The sequence below is a fragment of the Mycteria americana genome, chromosome 3, assembly GCF_035582795.1.
Source record: "Mycteria americana isolate JAX WOST 10 ecotype Jacksonville Zoo and Gardens chromosome 3, USCA_MyAme_1.0, whole genome shotgun sequence".
NCBI classification, from domain to species: Eukaryota; Metazoa; Chordata; class Aves; order Ciconiiformes; family Ciconiidae; genus Mycteria; species Mycteria americana.
This window is the reverse complement of record NC_134367.1, coordinates 121075337-121092108: the sequence shown is the minus strand read 5'-3', so window position 1 is coordinate 121092108 and position 16772 is coordinate 121075337. Positions and strand designations below refer to the sequence as shown.

The 16772-nt window shown below is 39.8% G+C and overlaps 1 protein-coding gene across 7 annotated transcripts in view; it reads left to right on the top strand.

Annotated features, from left to right (window-relative positions):
- WDPCP (WD repeat containing planar cell polarity effector) overlaps positions 1-16772 on the top strand; it is a 160223-nt gene that overhangs the window by 95847 nt on the left and 47604 nt on the right. For all 7 annotated transcript variants that reach the window (XM_075496813.1, XM_075496811.1, XM_075496812.1 and 4 more), the window contains one exon: positions 16133-16196. In XM_075496813.1, the coding sequence (XP_075352928.1) occupies positions 16133-16196 (64 nt within the window). The remainder of the gene's footprint in view (positions 1-16132; positions 16197-16772) is intronic.

Here is a 16772-nt window from a genome sequence, read left to right as displayed (position 1 = left end):
ATGAATCACTTCACTATTCAAGAGTTCTGAAGTGTACTGCTATACTACCTGACATGATGCCTTGACACAGTCAGTTATCCCTTAAGTCCAAGACAGCCTTTGAAAAGCTAAAATAAAGCTCTTTCTCCCTGCAGGTACATCACTTATGCAGTACTAACTACCCCTTGGTAAGCAGGTTCCCGTATCACTACACTACAATGTGCAAAGTAGATACTCACTGTGAGTATTCCATCCTAAATAGGACCCTAAATCAAAGGTGAAAAAATGCCTCAACTCCATAGGAATAGTTCCCAATCCCATCTGCTGCCAACTGTATGGAACTGAGGGACAGAGTGAGCAAAGAGCTTTTATGATCCTTTTTAAGAGCACCCTAAAAGTAGAATCTATAATTATATTGGTACATAGTGTGTCACAAAATATGTATAAACATTAATGATGACATGGTTCAGGACTAAGAAGGTCTTTTATATTCATAAGGTAACCTATTAGGCATTAAATTATGCCTTCAGATAAAATGACCACTGATGTCAGTCAGGTTCTCTATGGTGGCCACATGAACACAATTCATCTCTATGGGAGTAAGTTCAGTAGCAGCATTCTGACTAAAGTAGCACCTTCTGGAGAGGACTTTGAAGAGTCTTTTTTTTTCATCTTGTGAAAACGATCAAAACCAAAGGTTTTAATATTACCACGGCACTGATAAATGAGAATTTCAATTGCTATGATGGAACTGCACATGAAAAGATTCCCCTGGTCATGCTTCTTGACCTGTTTTAGAAACAAGAAATAAAGGCATCTATTTAATGGAACTAGATTATATTTGCAGTTAAAGAGGTTAAATACCTCAAGAAAAGTTTAGAATGTCTTTGCTTCAGTCCTATGTTGCTAATGATTTTTTTTCTTAAACCAGCTCCACAACAGTTTTCAATTTCAGTCAGATGCTTTGATGCCACAGGAATGGCTCCAGGATTTAATTCTGTAGTGTGATTACAATGTAAGAAATACTGAGCAAAATATCGGGGGAGAAGCGGGGAGGGGGGACAGGGAACAAATGACATGACATAATTGCTTGAGAATAAAATCCTATTAAGATAAACCACAAGAAATCTCTGTCAGAGATTTGGGCAAGACTTTCTGCTGAACCTAATGGGAGACATTGCTTGGAGCATGGAAAAAATGGCCCCTCCCACACGCTTAGAGCAGTCCCAGAGCTACTCTAATATGGAGCCATTTCCCACAGCCACCAATAGATGGCTGTTTGGTGGCCCAGAGTGCCATAAGTCCTCCAGTTCTCTGCTACGTCCCCGCCCATGGGACTGCACTAGGAAAAAGGAACACAGAATAGCAATGCCGGACTAATGTTCTTTGTGCCAAGGCTATTCCCACATGCTGGTTAATCTGACTTCGATATTGCTACTTTTAGAAGCTGAGCCCACATAGAGACCATTGTTGTGTTGTGTTGTGTAACTGATAATCTGCCCTCATAAAGTGGCTTTTTCCTGCTGTGCAATTCCCCTGAAATCTAAGGGGCTTTGGGCATACATCAAGTGCAGAAACAATGCAAATATACCATATTAATGGACAAAAACTCAAGAGTAAGTTCTTAACAACACGTGTCCACCCTTGAGCAGCTGCAGTAAGTCAGCCTCAGCTTTTCTTTGCAGGTCATCAGTTACTCGCTCCCCATCAACTCTACCTAGTCACTAATGGTATCTCCTTCTGGAGTGACACTCAAAAAGCTCTTCTTTAGGTCCTGACCAAGAACCTGAATTTAAGACCTTTTTTTTTTCCTTGCATTCTTTCCAGATTGATTCATGTCTCACCTCTTTACCAAGATACTTTTTCTCTATTCATCTTCAGAGTCTTCCTAGGCCCCACCATTACACTTCACTTTTCTGTATATGGACCATCTGACAATATTCTGTCTTGAGCTCAGCTCATCAGATCAGAAACAGAATATGGCTTGGCAATCTGTAATCCATTTGTTGTGTGCAAAAAATTGTTTGTTTTCCTCCCTAAAGAGCTTTGTTTTTCTGACTTTTCTCCCACTTCCATCCAGTGCCCTCCAGGAAGAGCTAATTGAACAGTCAGGCAGCCCTAGGCTTCCTATCTTCAGATGCAGAGCTCCCTTTTATGGTTCTTCAGAACTGAAGAGCCTGCTAAGGAAAGGATACCATAAGTAAAATTTAGATAGTCAATTGTCCAATAACTGGATATAGTGTCTTGGGGGTGCACCTCACCTCTACTGACTTAATAATGTAGAATTTAGACATCCTACACTCTCATCTGGGCTTCCTCTGTAGTTAGTATAAAGGCATGGGCACCCAAAGGATGAGTAATCCCATTGAAGGGAGATGTCTAAGATAAGCATGAAGAATCAAACATCAGTGCCTATCCCTATCAATTAACTATAAAGGGAACCTACCTGATTAGCTTAAATTAGCCATGTAAAGGTGAGCTGTTTGAAGATAAAGGGAATGATTTGCACTGTAAATGTCTAGCTCCTGTATCACATTATTACTGGCCAGTTAACAGAAAGATCTTAGATGCTCAGATGTAGTTTCTGTAATAGAAGGAGAGAGGCACAAAGACTAGCAAAAATATATGAAGAAACGTTTACAGAATGACACAAAAAGCAGATAGGCATGCAGTTCTCTTTAAAAATCCCCTTTTGACCAGTTGGCCAGGATGGGAGAGGATGGGGATGTTTCTTAGTTTACACTGATAAGTGTTGAAGTATCAGTAAAACAGGTTATACTATAGATAGATAAACAGTAATATATGACCAGCACTAAGTAAAATTCATCTAGAATTTCTAAAGGTAGTCAAGTATAAAATAGCTGAAATACACACTGTGGTGTATAACCTCTTATTTAGAATGACCTTAGCACCTGAGGACAGGAACATGGAAAATATGATGTCAGTTTTCAAAACACAGTCTGGACAGACCTGGAAGAACTATAGCTCTGTAAGCCCATCTCCATACCAGTGAAATTAGTAGAAACTATATTATAAAAATTGTGAACATACAAATACGTTGTATTGGGGGACAGTCAGCAGGATTTAGAATCATAGAATCATTTAGGTTGGAAAAGACCTTTAAGATCATCAAGTCCAACTGTTAACCTAGCACTGCCAAGTCCACCACTAAACCATGTCCCTAAGCACCTCATCCAAACGTCTTTTAAATACCTCCAGGGATGGCGACTCAACCACTTCCCTGGGCAGCCTGATCCAATGCTGGACAACCCTTTCAGTGAAGAAATTTTTCCTAATATCCAATCTAAACCTCCCCTAGTGCAACTTGAGGCCATTTCCTCTTGTCCTATCGCTTGTTACTTGGGAGAAGAGACTGAGCCCCATCTCTCTACAACCTCCTTTCAGGTAGTTGTAGAGAGCAATAAGGTCTCCCCTCAGCCTCCTTTTCTCCAGGCTAAACAACCCCAGTTCCCTCAGCCGCTCCTCATAAGACTTCTGCTCCAGACCCTTCACCAGCTTCGTTGCCTTTCTCTGCACACACTCCAGCACCTCAATGTCTCCCTTGTAGTGAGGGGCCTAAAACTGAACACAGTATTCGAGGTGTGGCCTCACCAGTGCCAAGTACAGGGGGACAATAACTTCTCTGGTCCTGCTGGCCACACTATTTCTGATATAAGCCAGGATGCCATTGGCCTTCTTGGCCACCTGAGCACACTGCTGGCCCATATTCAGCCGGCTGTCGACCAACACTCCCAGGTCCTTTTTCGCCAGGCAGCTTTCCAGCCACTCTTCCTCAAGCCTGTAGCGTTGCATGGGGTTGTTGTGACCCAAGTGCAGGACCTTGCGCTTAGCCTTGTTGAACCTCATACAATTGGCCTCAGCCCATTGATCCAGCCTGTCCAGATCCCTCTGCAGAGCCTTCCTCCCCTCAAGCAGATCAACACTCCCGCACAACTTAGTGTCGTCTGCAAACTTACTGAGGGTGCACTCGATCCCCTGTCCAGATCATTGATAAAGACATTAAACAGAACTGGCCCCAATACTGAGCCCTGGGGAACACCACTTGTGACCAGCCGCCAACTGGATTGAACTCCATTTACCACCACTCTTTGGGCCTGGCCATCCAGCCAGTTTTTTACCCAGTAATGTGTATGCCCATCCAAGCCATGAGCAGCCAGTTTCTCCAGGAGAATGCTGTGGGAAATGGTGTCAAAGACTTTACTAAAGTCTAGATAGACAACGTCCAGAGCCTTCCCCTCATCCACTAAGTGGGTCACCTTGTCATAGAAGGAGATCTGGTTAGTCAAGCAGGACCTGCCTTTCCTAAACCCATGCTGGCTGGGCTTGATCACGTGCTTATCCTCTACGTGCTGCGTGATGGCACTCAAGATGATCTGCTCCATAGCCTTCCCTGGCACCGAGGTCAGACTGACAGGCCTGTAGTTCCCTGGATTCTCCTTCTGGCCCTTCTTGTAGATGGGCGTCTCATTTACTAACCTCCCGTCAACTGGGACCTTCCCTGTTAACCAGGACTGCTGGTAAATGATGGAAAGTGGCTTGGTGAGCACTTCTGCCAGCTCTCTCGGTACCCTTGGGTGGATCCCATCTGGCTCCATAGACTTGTGAATGTCTAAGTGGTGTAGCACGTCACTAACCATTTCCCCCTGGATTATGGGGGCTTTATTCTGCTCCCCATCCCTATCTTCCAGCTCAGGGGGCTGGGTACTCAGAGAACAACTGTTCTTACTATTAAAGACTGAGGCAAGAAGGCATTAAGTACGTCAGCCTTTTCCTCATCCTTTGTCACTATGTTTCCCCCCACATCCAATAAAGCATGGAGATTCTCCTTAGCCCTCCTTTTGTTGTTAATGTGTTTATAGAAACATTTTTTATTGTCTTTTACGGCAGTAGCCAGATTAAGTTCTAGTTGGGCTTTGGCCCTTCTAATTTTCTCCCTGCATAACCTCACAACATCTTTGTAGTCCTCCTGAGTTGCCTGCCCCTTCTTCCAAAGGTCATAAACTCTCTTTTTTTCCTGAGTTCCAGCCAAAGCTCTCTGTTCAGCCAGGCTGGTCTTCTTCCCCACTGGCTCATCTTTCAGCACCCGGGGACAGCCTGCTCTTGTGCCTTTAGCACTTCCTCCTTGAAGAATGCCCAGCCTTCCTGGACTCCTTTGCCCTTTAGGGCTGCCTCCCAGGGGCCTCTGTCGACCAGTCTCCTAAACAGGCCAAAGTCTGCCCTCTGGAAGTCCAAGGTAGCAGTTCTGCTGACCCACCTCCTTACTTCTCCAAGAATTGAAAACTGTAATTTTGTGATCACTGTGCAGTGTGTCCAACCATCACATCACCCACAAGTCCTTCTCTGTTCACAAACAACAGGTCCAATGGGTCGCCTTCCCTAGTTGGCTCCCTCACCAGCTGTGTCAGGCAGTTATCTGCCACACACTCCAGGAACCTCCTAGGCTGTTTCCTCTCTGCTGTATTGTATTGCCAGTAGACATCTGGTACAAGATGTCTGCTGGAGAGCAGACATCTCGAGATGTCTGCTCTTGAGAACAAGGGCTAGCGATTGTGAGACTTCTCCCAGCTGCTTATAGAATATTTCATCTGCCTCATCATCCTGGTTGGGTGGTCTATAACAGACTCCCACCATGATATCTGCCTTGTTGGCCTTCCCCCTGATTCTTACCCAGAGACATTCAACCCTATCATCACCATCATTAAGCTCTAGACAATCAAAACACTCCCTTACAGACAGGGCTACCCCACCGCCTCTCCTTCCTTGCCTATCCCTTCTGAAGAGTTTATAGCCATCCATCGCCGCACTCCAGTTGTGCGAGTCATCCCACCATGTTTCTGTGGTGGCAACTATATCATAGTTTTCCTGTAAAGGCAAGTCATGTCTCAAAACTCTGAGTTCTTTGATGTCAGCCATCATGTCAGTAATGGATATCCCGCTACTACTGATGAAAGTTTGACCACTGAAGACCTTTTTGGAAGGTCTCCCACCAAAATGTCTTAAAGAAACTAAGCTGCCACAGGATAAGAGGGAAGCTCCTCTTTCATAGATCAGTAATTCATTAAAAGGTAAGAAACAGAGTAAGTAAATGGTCAGCTGTCAATGGAGGTCACCAATGGAAATTATAAGTATAGCAGATCTATACTCATAAGTAGCCTGGCAAAGGAGCAAATAATGAGGTGCCCCCATTTGCTAATGATACAAAGTTATTAAGACTAGTGAAGATACAGCCTGCTGTGAAGAACAGCAAAAGGGCTTCACAGGACTCAGTGACATAGCGTCAAAATTGAAGATAAAGTTAAATGTAAATAAATTCAAAGTGAAGCACACGGTGGGGGGTGACTACTAACTTCATGTGTAAAATGATGGAGTTTGAGCTCACCATTATTCTGGAAGAAGAACTTGGTTTTATAACTCTACAGCTATAAAATAGTCAATTCAGTGCTCAGCACAAGTACAAAAAGCAAATTGGATGCCAGGAATTCTTAGAAAAGGAATAGACCACAAAACAGTGAACTTCACCTGAATTTTGTGTGTAGTTTTGGGGTCCCATAATCTGTGAAAGGATATAATAGAACTCAAAAAGCTTTAGAAAGGGCAGCCAGGATGATTAAAGGCATGAAACAGCTTTAGTGAAAAGAACAACTAAATAAACTAGAACTCCTCAACCTATAGAGGAGGCAACTGAGATAGAGATCTATTAAATTGTGAGTGTTAGGGAGAAAGAGCACAGTAAATGACTGCTCACTGCTTCTTCTAATACCAAAACTAGGGGTCATCAAGTGAAGCTAACACATGGCAGTTTCAAAATATAGTGATTCTTTAACATAACATATAATTAAAATATGAAGCTCCTTACCACAGGATGTTGTGGATGATAAAATTGTATATGAGTTGAAAGGCAAGGTTCAGGGAAGAGAAATTCACTGAGGAATACCAACATAGAAACCACCTGTGGCTCAGCAAATCCCTGAACCACAAATCATTGGAGACTAGGAGACTACTTAGGGAAGAATCTCCATATGCTTGCCCTGTTCTTATATTCTTTTCTAGGCATCTAGCTGTTGGCAAGGTATTAGGTTAGATGTACCTTCGGTCAGAGCAAATGGTTGTTCCTACATTTTATGTTCTTGTACATGATGCTGTGCATCAAAGCATAAAATACTCATTAGTTTTCCGTTTGCTCCCTCAAAAATGTGCCAAAATTCATACGATCAAAGTTCTAGAGAATTTCTTGTCTGGCTCTCCTGTGGCTATATTTGCTGTAATGGAGTTCTTATGTGTGGGAATTTTATGAGCATTACCACTCCATTATTTTATTATGAAGAAATTATATTGGCTATTGACAAACCTAGATAGAAAAAGTAAATATACTGTAATGGATCTGTAACTCAACAAGTGTTCAAAATTTGGTCCTGCACTATGACTTTGTAAGTAGATATTTATCTTTAGGCAGCCAGCTTTAGAAAATATTGAGCTAATATATTTTCTCTGAGAAGTCTTAGCACTAAAAAAATGCATCTTATCCAATGTCAGGCATGAGGAAGAATTGGCCCTGTACCTCATGGAAAGTCAAGGAGGAAAAGGGCCTGTTCATCTTAACTTTGATACCAAATTTCCATCTGCTGCAGTTTGAAATTGCAGAGATATCACACATATACAATAGGGATTTTTTATAGAGGCAGCAACTCATCCTTAACCACAGCAATGATACTGGGCCTCTGTTATAGAGCTGTCTTTAGTTTGTAGACATGCTGATACGTTTGCTCAATAAAATCCAGCTTTCAAGACATACTGTTAAGTTTACATGATCACCAGAGTGAGAGGGATAAAGCTGAAAAAGAAGAAAAGCAGAAGCGAATTAATGCAGTAAAGGCTAGGATTTAACAGACAGGGTTGAGTAAAATAAATGTGAAACAACAGGTGTCACTGACTCTTATCAGCATTTTTAATTAACATCTGTTTTTAGCCCAGAGTACTTTGGAAGAGTATGTTGGAGTGTGTCTGTATTTAAAGATAAAGATAGACTTTTGAGAAGTTACTAAGTAGTAAGAGGTTGGGGAAACAGAGAGGTTTGGGAGTGGGGGGAGGCTGTGTTGGCTGGGTGGGTGTTAGTTGCAGCTTAGAGAAACCTGAAGGAAAGCCACTATGATAAAATTGCAAGGTAGGGAAATATTGCTATGGCAACAAAATATATTCTCTTGAAGGAAAATGAGTATGAAAAAGGAAATACAGAGTGTGGGAAATTCAAAGGAAGTACACATTACAAGAAGAGAAAAGACTGAATCTAGGTTAAAAAGAAATAAACCATCATAGTTTCAATTTATATAATAATAATTTATAACAGTAATAAATTGCTGTTCCCCAGACTTTTATAGCACCTACTATTGAAAATCTCAGAGCACTTGACAGACATGAAAGAATTATGCTACACAGTTGGAAAATGTTGCTGTTGCTCCCAACAGTCATCCTCTTCAGTGGCTAACCCCGATTGACCAACATCACATGGGAAATGCATGACATAAATGTTCATAGAATCAGGATCTGTTAACTAATATTTCTTTGGTTTACACATAAGACAGCTCTATAGTTTTAAACCAGTGCTATTTTATTGTTAATTGAGCAAAGGTCAATTAATAAATTATGTAGCTTTTTTAATAGCTAAAACTACTACTTTTTCTAGAATATTTTGTTCATCTAGACTATTTCTTACTAAATATGTATTTTTAAAGTTTAAATTATGCCTTCTTACTAAACTACTTCATTCAAAAATTAACTTGGTTTACTTGAAAATCTGACTCAAAAAATGCCTGGACAGCTTTTCTTTGAACATGGAAAGTCTGTTCTGAGAAGAAGCATGTATGTTTAACAACAAGTCATATGAACTATTTCACACAAGAATACATTTAGGTTTCCTAGAGCAGAATATCATCCTAAAAGATAGGAATCACATGGTAAGATTTTTTTCCCCCCCAAGTTGGGAACGTCTTCAAGATTCACAGCCAGTTACAGCCCTCAAGGGCTTTCCCTGGCCAGGGAGTCATACTGTCTGGCTCCCCTCATTAGCTTCCTCTTTCCTCCTATTTTTTTAATTTGGTTTGTTTGTTTTCTTGCTTCATACCAGAGGGTACCCTTTGATGTGAAGGGCATTCGGTTCTATGCCCAACAATCTATAAAGTTGTAGGTGGACTTCCTTTAGTTCAGAGATCCGTAATTTGACAGTATAGTTCAAGTAACAGATTTTGGGTGGCTTGAGATATTTGTGCCCATTTCAAATTTTCTCATGGTTACTCACTAACTTTTACTTGAGACCTATTTGTGTATGACCTTTGAAATGTTCCATAAGGGATTTCTTTTTAAACAAGTCACTCAGGCCCCAAATCTAGCACTTCACTTAACGTGCCCATATTTAGAGCCCTAAGAAAATTATAGGTCATAAACCCATACATTAATGCTTTGCTAAATTTGGGCCTGAAGGGATGTATAGATTATACCTGGACAACTTTTAGAGCTTCTGCATCTAAAATACAATTTAGAAGATTATCCCCTTGACTCACATACATATAGACCTGGTGGCTGTTTCTCCATTAGCCTTTGGTGTGCTCTGCAGCACTTTCTCTTCATCAGTACCAGAGTAGCTTAGAAGGCAACAAGGTTGTGGACCCCCCCCTCAGAGGTTTGTGTGTCCTGTTCAAAAGAGCTCATAATATAAAAATCTAGTAGCATAATAGCATGAGGTTGGTAAAATAATACCGCTAGCATCTCAGAGGTTGTAACTTACCAATGCATCCATTGATTCTTCCATCAGTTCCCAACTAACTTAGAGAATCATTGATGAATCTCAGCCAACTTTACAGAGGGTAGAAGTCTCAGAAATAAGTAAATGCCTGCCAGTTTTGTGAAAATCATCAACTAGTTAGGTTTAAATAGGATGCAGGAGGTTATCTCCATCCCAAAAAGCTACAGCTAAAGTTCAGCAGATATATGTTCTGCCAATCAAGACATGCACTGCTTAACAGCAAACACAGTCTACATTGCCTCTTGCTCAAACCATTGTTGGGAGGGAGCTGAGTATACCCTGCTGGGAGAAGGACGGTATATTGTCTTGAGCATATTTTGGCAGGGCACATAGGGAACAGGTAGAGTTACTGTGCCGAGGCCTGTGTGGGAGGAAGCATAGGAAACTAATCAACAGTACTCTGCTGCTCACAGAATATTTTCTTTTAAAAAAATGGGAGTTATGGTTTAAATTTCCGATTGTGATACCTGAAACTTTTGGTATGCCTTTGCACATACATTGATGTTGAAATAGTCTAGCTGCAGTAAACTAATACTCAGAAATTAACTGATTTTTGACAAAGGAAATCAGTAGTATCAGGGATGGTCTATTTTCCAGACAGTTCATTATCCAAACAGATAATAAGAGACTATGAAGTAAATTCAAACATTTTGAGACCAAGTCGCCCAAATCATGACATTCTGAAACACAAACTTACAGTTTGGGGAGAGAGGACAAAAGAGGTTCTTTGGAGAGTTCCTGGTCTTTGGGCTGCATTCAGCTGCATTCAGTGGTCTGATTTTCTCTGTAACTATCTTACTTAAAATAGAGTGTCCTACTGAACTCATTAGGGTAAAATGGTATCAGGTTTGGTTGACTTTTGTTTAAAGTGTTTTGTTTTTTTTAATGAAATGTAAGATCTTAATGTATTTATTCCTCTCCAGGAACTCTAAGTAAACTACCAGTATTTCAGCATTCGCTATAAAATGCAGGATGTAAGTCTTTGACTAATACTATATTTTATATATGAAAGGTTACATAGCAATCTAAGTCTTCAGAATTTACTGAAATTTTACTTTAAAATATTTTCTTCAAGGTCAATAAAATTTCAGGGTTGTCAATATAAGGATGTGCTGAAGTTACACCATCTATACCTGACCGTTACACATCAATATTTTTCATGTGAAATATATAAGAACTTAAGCCCTGGACCAAAGTTTTTTAAACGGGCTCTGAAGCTGCATTCTGAAATACAGCTACATGTCTAAATCAGTGGTGTTATGTTCAACAGTTGGTTGAAAACCAATCTGTCCCCATTTAAATCAACCACTTAGCAACCTAGCCACACACTTTTTACATTCTTTAACCTGATAATGTCTAATTATTCTGACTCAGAATTCCATTGAAATGGGGTGCAGAGTCATTTTACAGATGTCGTTCTTTATTTTAATATTGTCTAATTTAAAAGGAAAATATTTCAGATAATAACAACATTTTTTGAGGAAAAAAAAGCATGAAAACCATTTCTGTTCCAAAAATTGCTGATATGAGAACTTATGGGAAACAGCTTCTTTTATGAATAATTATTATTATTGTGTTTAAGAAATGGGCAAGATGCCTAGAAATCGAATGAAAGAATGAGCTATTAAATTGAAATATTAAATGAAATAACTGAATTAAAAGTGATCGTGTAAACCCTGCAGTAAATGTTGGGAGCTGTAGCTGATTGAACATATTTTCATCATCTGTTTTGTATGCTTAAATACAATTGCTTGATGTAAGTAAACACTTGACTGATATTCTGAATACTTTAAAATCTGCATATGCATCACAGAATACTGAACAATTAAAACTTAATTTCAGTGTAGTTTGATTACATGTAAATTATTTCAATATTCATTTTTTCCTGTTCTGTTTGCTCAGTGCATATTTAATATTCACTTTTTGAATGCATATCACCCTTGATTGGACTGTGAGATGAGGAGGACTCTGAAATTTCTTCCATTAAAAAGGATTGCCTTATAAATATTATTTGTGCCACAGCTCTTCCCCTGCAGATTATTTTCTAAATGTTGTGTACCCTTATTGAAGACAAGGAAAAAAACTGCTGCAGCCCTCCTTTATCAGCCCAGCACAAGGAATATGCTTACATGGTCGATGGGCATGTCTAAGAAGGCTTGTTGGTTGTAACTAGTCCCTTAAGAAATGTTTCCATCTTTTCTGCACTATATTTCTCTCTTGCTTGCATGAGCTCTCTCTCTCTTCCCTTCCCCCTCCCTCCACATGATTTTTTCCCCTGGTTTCTGGACTTTTAATGAGATATTTTAATATTATGGATAAATATTATAAATATTTTTAAGCTGACCATTTTTGGCCTGAAAAATGTATCTCTATCTTTAAGTGACCACATTCAATTTGGGTGTTGTGGAATACAGATGACAAAATTCTGCCTTTTGATATATTTGTAGAACCTCTCATAAAAACTGAAGAGACTTCTTTTCCCTTCTCCCCAGGTCCCAATCTGTGCACATGGTTTTGATCTACAGTGTTTAAAATCACCCTATTTCTGAACATCCAGCAGGAGGAAACCCTGGACATTTGATTCTCTTTTTATTTATGCTGGTGAAAACCAACAATAGCCTCTCTGAAGTTAATAGATAAAATTATATTTTTTAAAATTTCTTATATATTTTATTTAAAAATAAAATGCTTTCTTGGCATCTTTTCAGTTAAGTCACATTCTCAAAATAGAAGCAGGCAGCAGGTCTGCCACTCCACCATGGAAGGCAGGTCTGGATTCTTCTCTGCCTCGACCATTTTTGACCCGCATAACCCTTTTCATATCACTCATATTTCCCCTTTGTTTCCTTGTCCATACAACAGACCTACTAATAGCCATCATTTTAAATTTTTGTAGGATACGTAGAAAGGTTGCATAAGTGCATGTAATAACAATATTATTTTATTATATGAGAATTTGAACTTAATATTGTATGTGCTAAACAGCTTGCAGGGAAATGTTTTCCTATCTGTCCTATGTAGTTAATTGCAGTTTGAGAGTTCTAATCTTGAAGGTCATATTTCTGTTGGCTGTCACTTTGACCAAACAAGTGGCTGAACTTCATGGTTTACAGGCAGATTTCCTTATCTCTCTTTTTCAAGAGACATGTAAGTCTTGATTGCTGGAGTTATTGTGAAGCAAGCAATAAGTAACAAGGTGGAGGGAGGGGTGGGAAGACGCTCACTTCAAGACCCTGTAGATGCCATTTTAGAAAGCAAATATTGTACCTTGTAATTGTAGCACAAGAGCAAAAGGGAGGGTGTTTTGCTTGGGGTTTTTGTTTGTTTGTTTGTTTGAGGAGCTGATAAACTGTAAGTGAAGTGTACTAGCAATAGCAAGAGGCCTTCCAATGACAAAACATGCTTATAAAACAGACATTATCAGCCTGAGGTTGGTCTCATGCTGTACAGGACTCTCTAATTGTTCCTGTAGAATTAAAACAATACAGCTTCCATGCCAAAGAGACTAAAAATAAAAAGTACCTTCTAGTAAAGCTAGTTTAAAAAAACTTGGACATTTTTGACTGATTTAATACTGTTTGCCTAAGTAATGCAAACTTGTCACTCGTTTGAAACCTCCAAGTTATTTTAAAGCAATTCCGTTTATAATAATTTATGAAGTAACTGTGATTGTTATTTCCAGCTCTTTTGTTTTGTGAAGAGCATTTCTTGAATAGTCTTTTTTTTCCCCTCAGTACAGATCTGAAAATAATGAGCTAACTTCACAGCTTTATGAATAGGGGCCATAATGAGACTGAAGTATGTAAGTTGATTAAAGGAAAAAAAATTGAAATCTTTGTGAAACAGCAAAGAAATGTCAGCTCTAAGGCCATGATGCTGTTCTGCAGGTCAATCAAATGAAAAAGTTACTTTACATTTTTTGGTTGCAGGCATTTTTGCCTTGGCTAAAGCAAACGTCATTCAAATAGTCTGTATAGTTATAACTTTAGAAAAACAAAATAATGATGCAGACATTCTTTTTAGCTAGTCGTATAGCTGGTTTCTGTTCAGTTTCCAATTTCCCCTCTAAGTACTAAGAATGTATATTTAATCCATAATTGAAAAGAAAAATGTACTAGAAAAAGATATACATCATAGCTATTCAAGATACACATATTTTAACATGTACTTATTTGTCTTAATTAAAGCGTAGCTTTAGAAACAGCATTACAACACAATGTGTTTTAATGGAAAATCCTTCATAGGAAGCATGTTGAAAAGCTTCAGATACATAGATGTGCATGATAAAACGGGGTGCACAGCCTGTTCCTCAGTGATCAAGAGGTTAACCTGAATTCATCTCTTCCCCTCCCTTAAACAGGTTCTGTGAGGAGGGCTGCAAATTAGTGCTTGGAAGACACAGCAGGGAGATTAGCTTTAGGGAGGAAAGGACTCCCCACCCCAGCTCTTAGGAACCTCACCTGGAGAGTGCATTTCCTTTTCTGCTTAAGCTAACATATTATGCCTTCTTGTCACGAATGTTATTCCTTGAGGAAAAGTCCTCGCCAGCTCTGTCTCGCAATCTGCTGAATCATTCCAAGTGTGTGGTAGAAGAGAAGAGAGCAATAAGGCTGTAGCAAGGGGGAGGCAGAAAACCGCTTAGGCTTTGGCCAGAAACGGGAATCCCAATATGGTTCATCATATGGGACTCCTTCACCTGCCAAGGGGAAGGAGGATTCCCATGTTTCCCTTGTGTTCACACTGGCCTGAAGAAGAGCTACAGCATTGCCCACTGTTTCCTAAGATACCCTCAAGGTACAGAACTGTATAAATACTGGCATCCATATGATGCTGTCTGACAATATTGATTGGGCAAGCACAAAACTACACCTTTCTAACACTGAGAAATCACAATGCTGCTTTTTCCCCACTGCGGCAAAGAAGTCATCTCCTTCCTAAACTTCAAGCATCTACACCTGATCTATTGTTGAAATTGTTAACGGGTGAAAAGGTGGAAACTTTACCAGTAATGGCAAAAATACAGAAATCATTCTATATGGAATCAATCTTTTACTTCACAACTGAAATAAAATTGGGGTATTTTGTTGTTTTGCATATCTAAAAATAATCACCAAATCTATTTTTTTAGGTATTTTTAAACAGTTTAAAACATGCAGCAGAAGAAAATGTGTCCAAATAGAATAACTTTCTCACAAGACAAGTCACATAGTGGTTATCTACATCTAGTATAAGAGAGGCATTAGCCCAGTGCAGAATCTCCCATTGTGATTAGTGTTTGCCAGTGCAATGTTGTATATATTCTCAGCAAGCTTCTGATGGATGGCTTGTTTCCTCCCACTTCTGTGAAATTCCAAAGGGTTGTAAGCAAGAGGATATATACAGCCTTCCACAGTATCTCCATCCCATGTATGTATTTGCTGTAATTACCAGGAGATGGTGTATGGTGCCTGGGTAGGAAGAAGGTGGCAGTCAGTGTCATTACAAATGGAATGAGCTGTTGTTCAGCAAGCTCTCAACCCACCAAAGTAATGGTCTCAATATGCCATGATACAGCCCTCCTGGGTTAACAGTGAAGGTGAAGTTCCACATCCACACTGCTCCCTTCCTACTCTACTGCATCTCTAGGTGATACTCAGGTGGTGCCTTCTAGAGCACGTTTGAGGTAATTTTTGCTTGTGGGTTTTGCTCTTTTTCCCCTTGTTTTACCTCATTGACACAATCTGCTTCACCATAAGATCTTCAGAAAACTCTCAGGGGTCTGTGCTAATACTGGGCTGAGGGAGTTAGAAGGCAAAGCAGTGTCACCCCCGACCTTTTTCAGTCCCTGGGGATTCATGACTGTTTAGCACAACTCAACTGGTTTATCATCTTCAGAGCACTGTATTGAGGGATCTGTGAGGACAAAACTCAATGCAAACTTCTACAAGGACCTCTGAAGTCTTGTGAGATTTGGGATTAGTCTTTTCTGTAGGGGATTTTGAGGTTCCTACCAATGTTGTTGGGGCTAGCAATTATCTATGTTGTGCCTGGTATCTTTCAAAGGATCAATTTGTTATGATCTACAGTACCTTCAGCTCCCTTCAGATTCAACTAGATCTGATGGGACTCAACACTGAACATAACACTTGCTGAAGGTTTTAAACGATGAGGTAGGTTAAGGGTAGTCACTGTCCTACCTCATAGTTCTGCAATCTGAGTATGAGCATATCAAGTTTCCCCAGTAAAGCTTTGGCATCACTTTTGATAAGAATTGAAGGACTTTATCTGCCCATTAACAAAATTTGATGCAGCTCTTAAATTATCCTCAGCAAGTGACATGTTTCCTTTTTCTTGCAGGTATCAGAGATTTGAAAAAGCATTTCTGCTAGCTGTTGACATAGGTGCTCGGGACCTGTTTATGGTGAGTCATTTCTGGAGACAGAGGCTGTTGTCAGGATGTTAGTTGTCAGCTTTTGTGCACATTAAAATGGATCCGTATCATTTACAGTCTTGGACACATACTGAAGACAGAACTATTCTACCTGGTTTGCCCTTTGCCATCATGAAACTCATCATAGGAACTGAGTATCTTTAGGGTCATTGACATTTTCCCTAGCATGGCCTAAAGGCTATTCTTTATTTTCCAGGAATTAATGTATGTTTTTGAACTTTCCCCTTCTTCATCTGTCCTGATGTGGATGAATGTCACCTTTCACTCTAATAAACTTATACGTTTCTAATCCATTCCTTTAAGAAGTACAACTGCTGAATACTGGACACAAGAGCTGGCCATATCCTGGGGATCCTGAATGCTCTTAGTTTGTTTCTTAGGGTTTTGTGAAAAGTGACAAATTATGAGTGCTTCTCCAGGTATTTTTAAAAAAACAAAGCTCAGCAGCATCAACCCAAGGGTTTTTACATTTCATGCACTCTCTGCCCCCTCCCATTTAATTAGCTACAAAAGTAAAATTAACCAGCTCTTAAAAGGTCCTCTGTG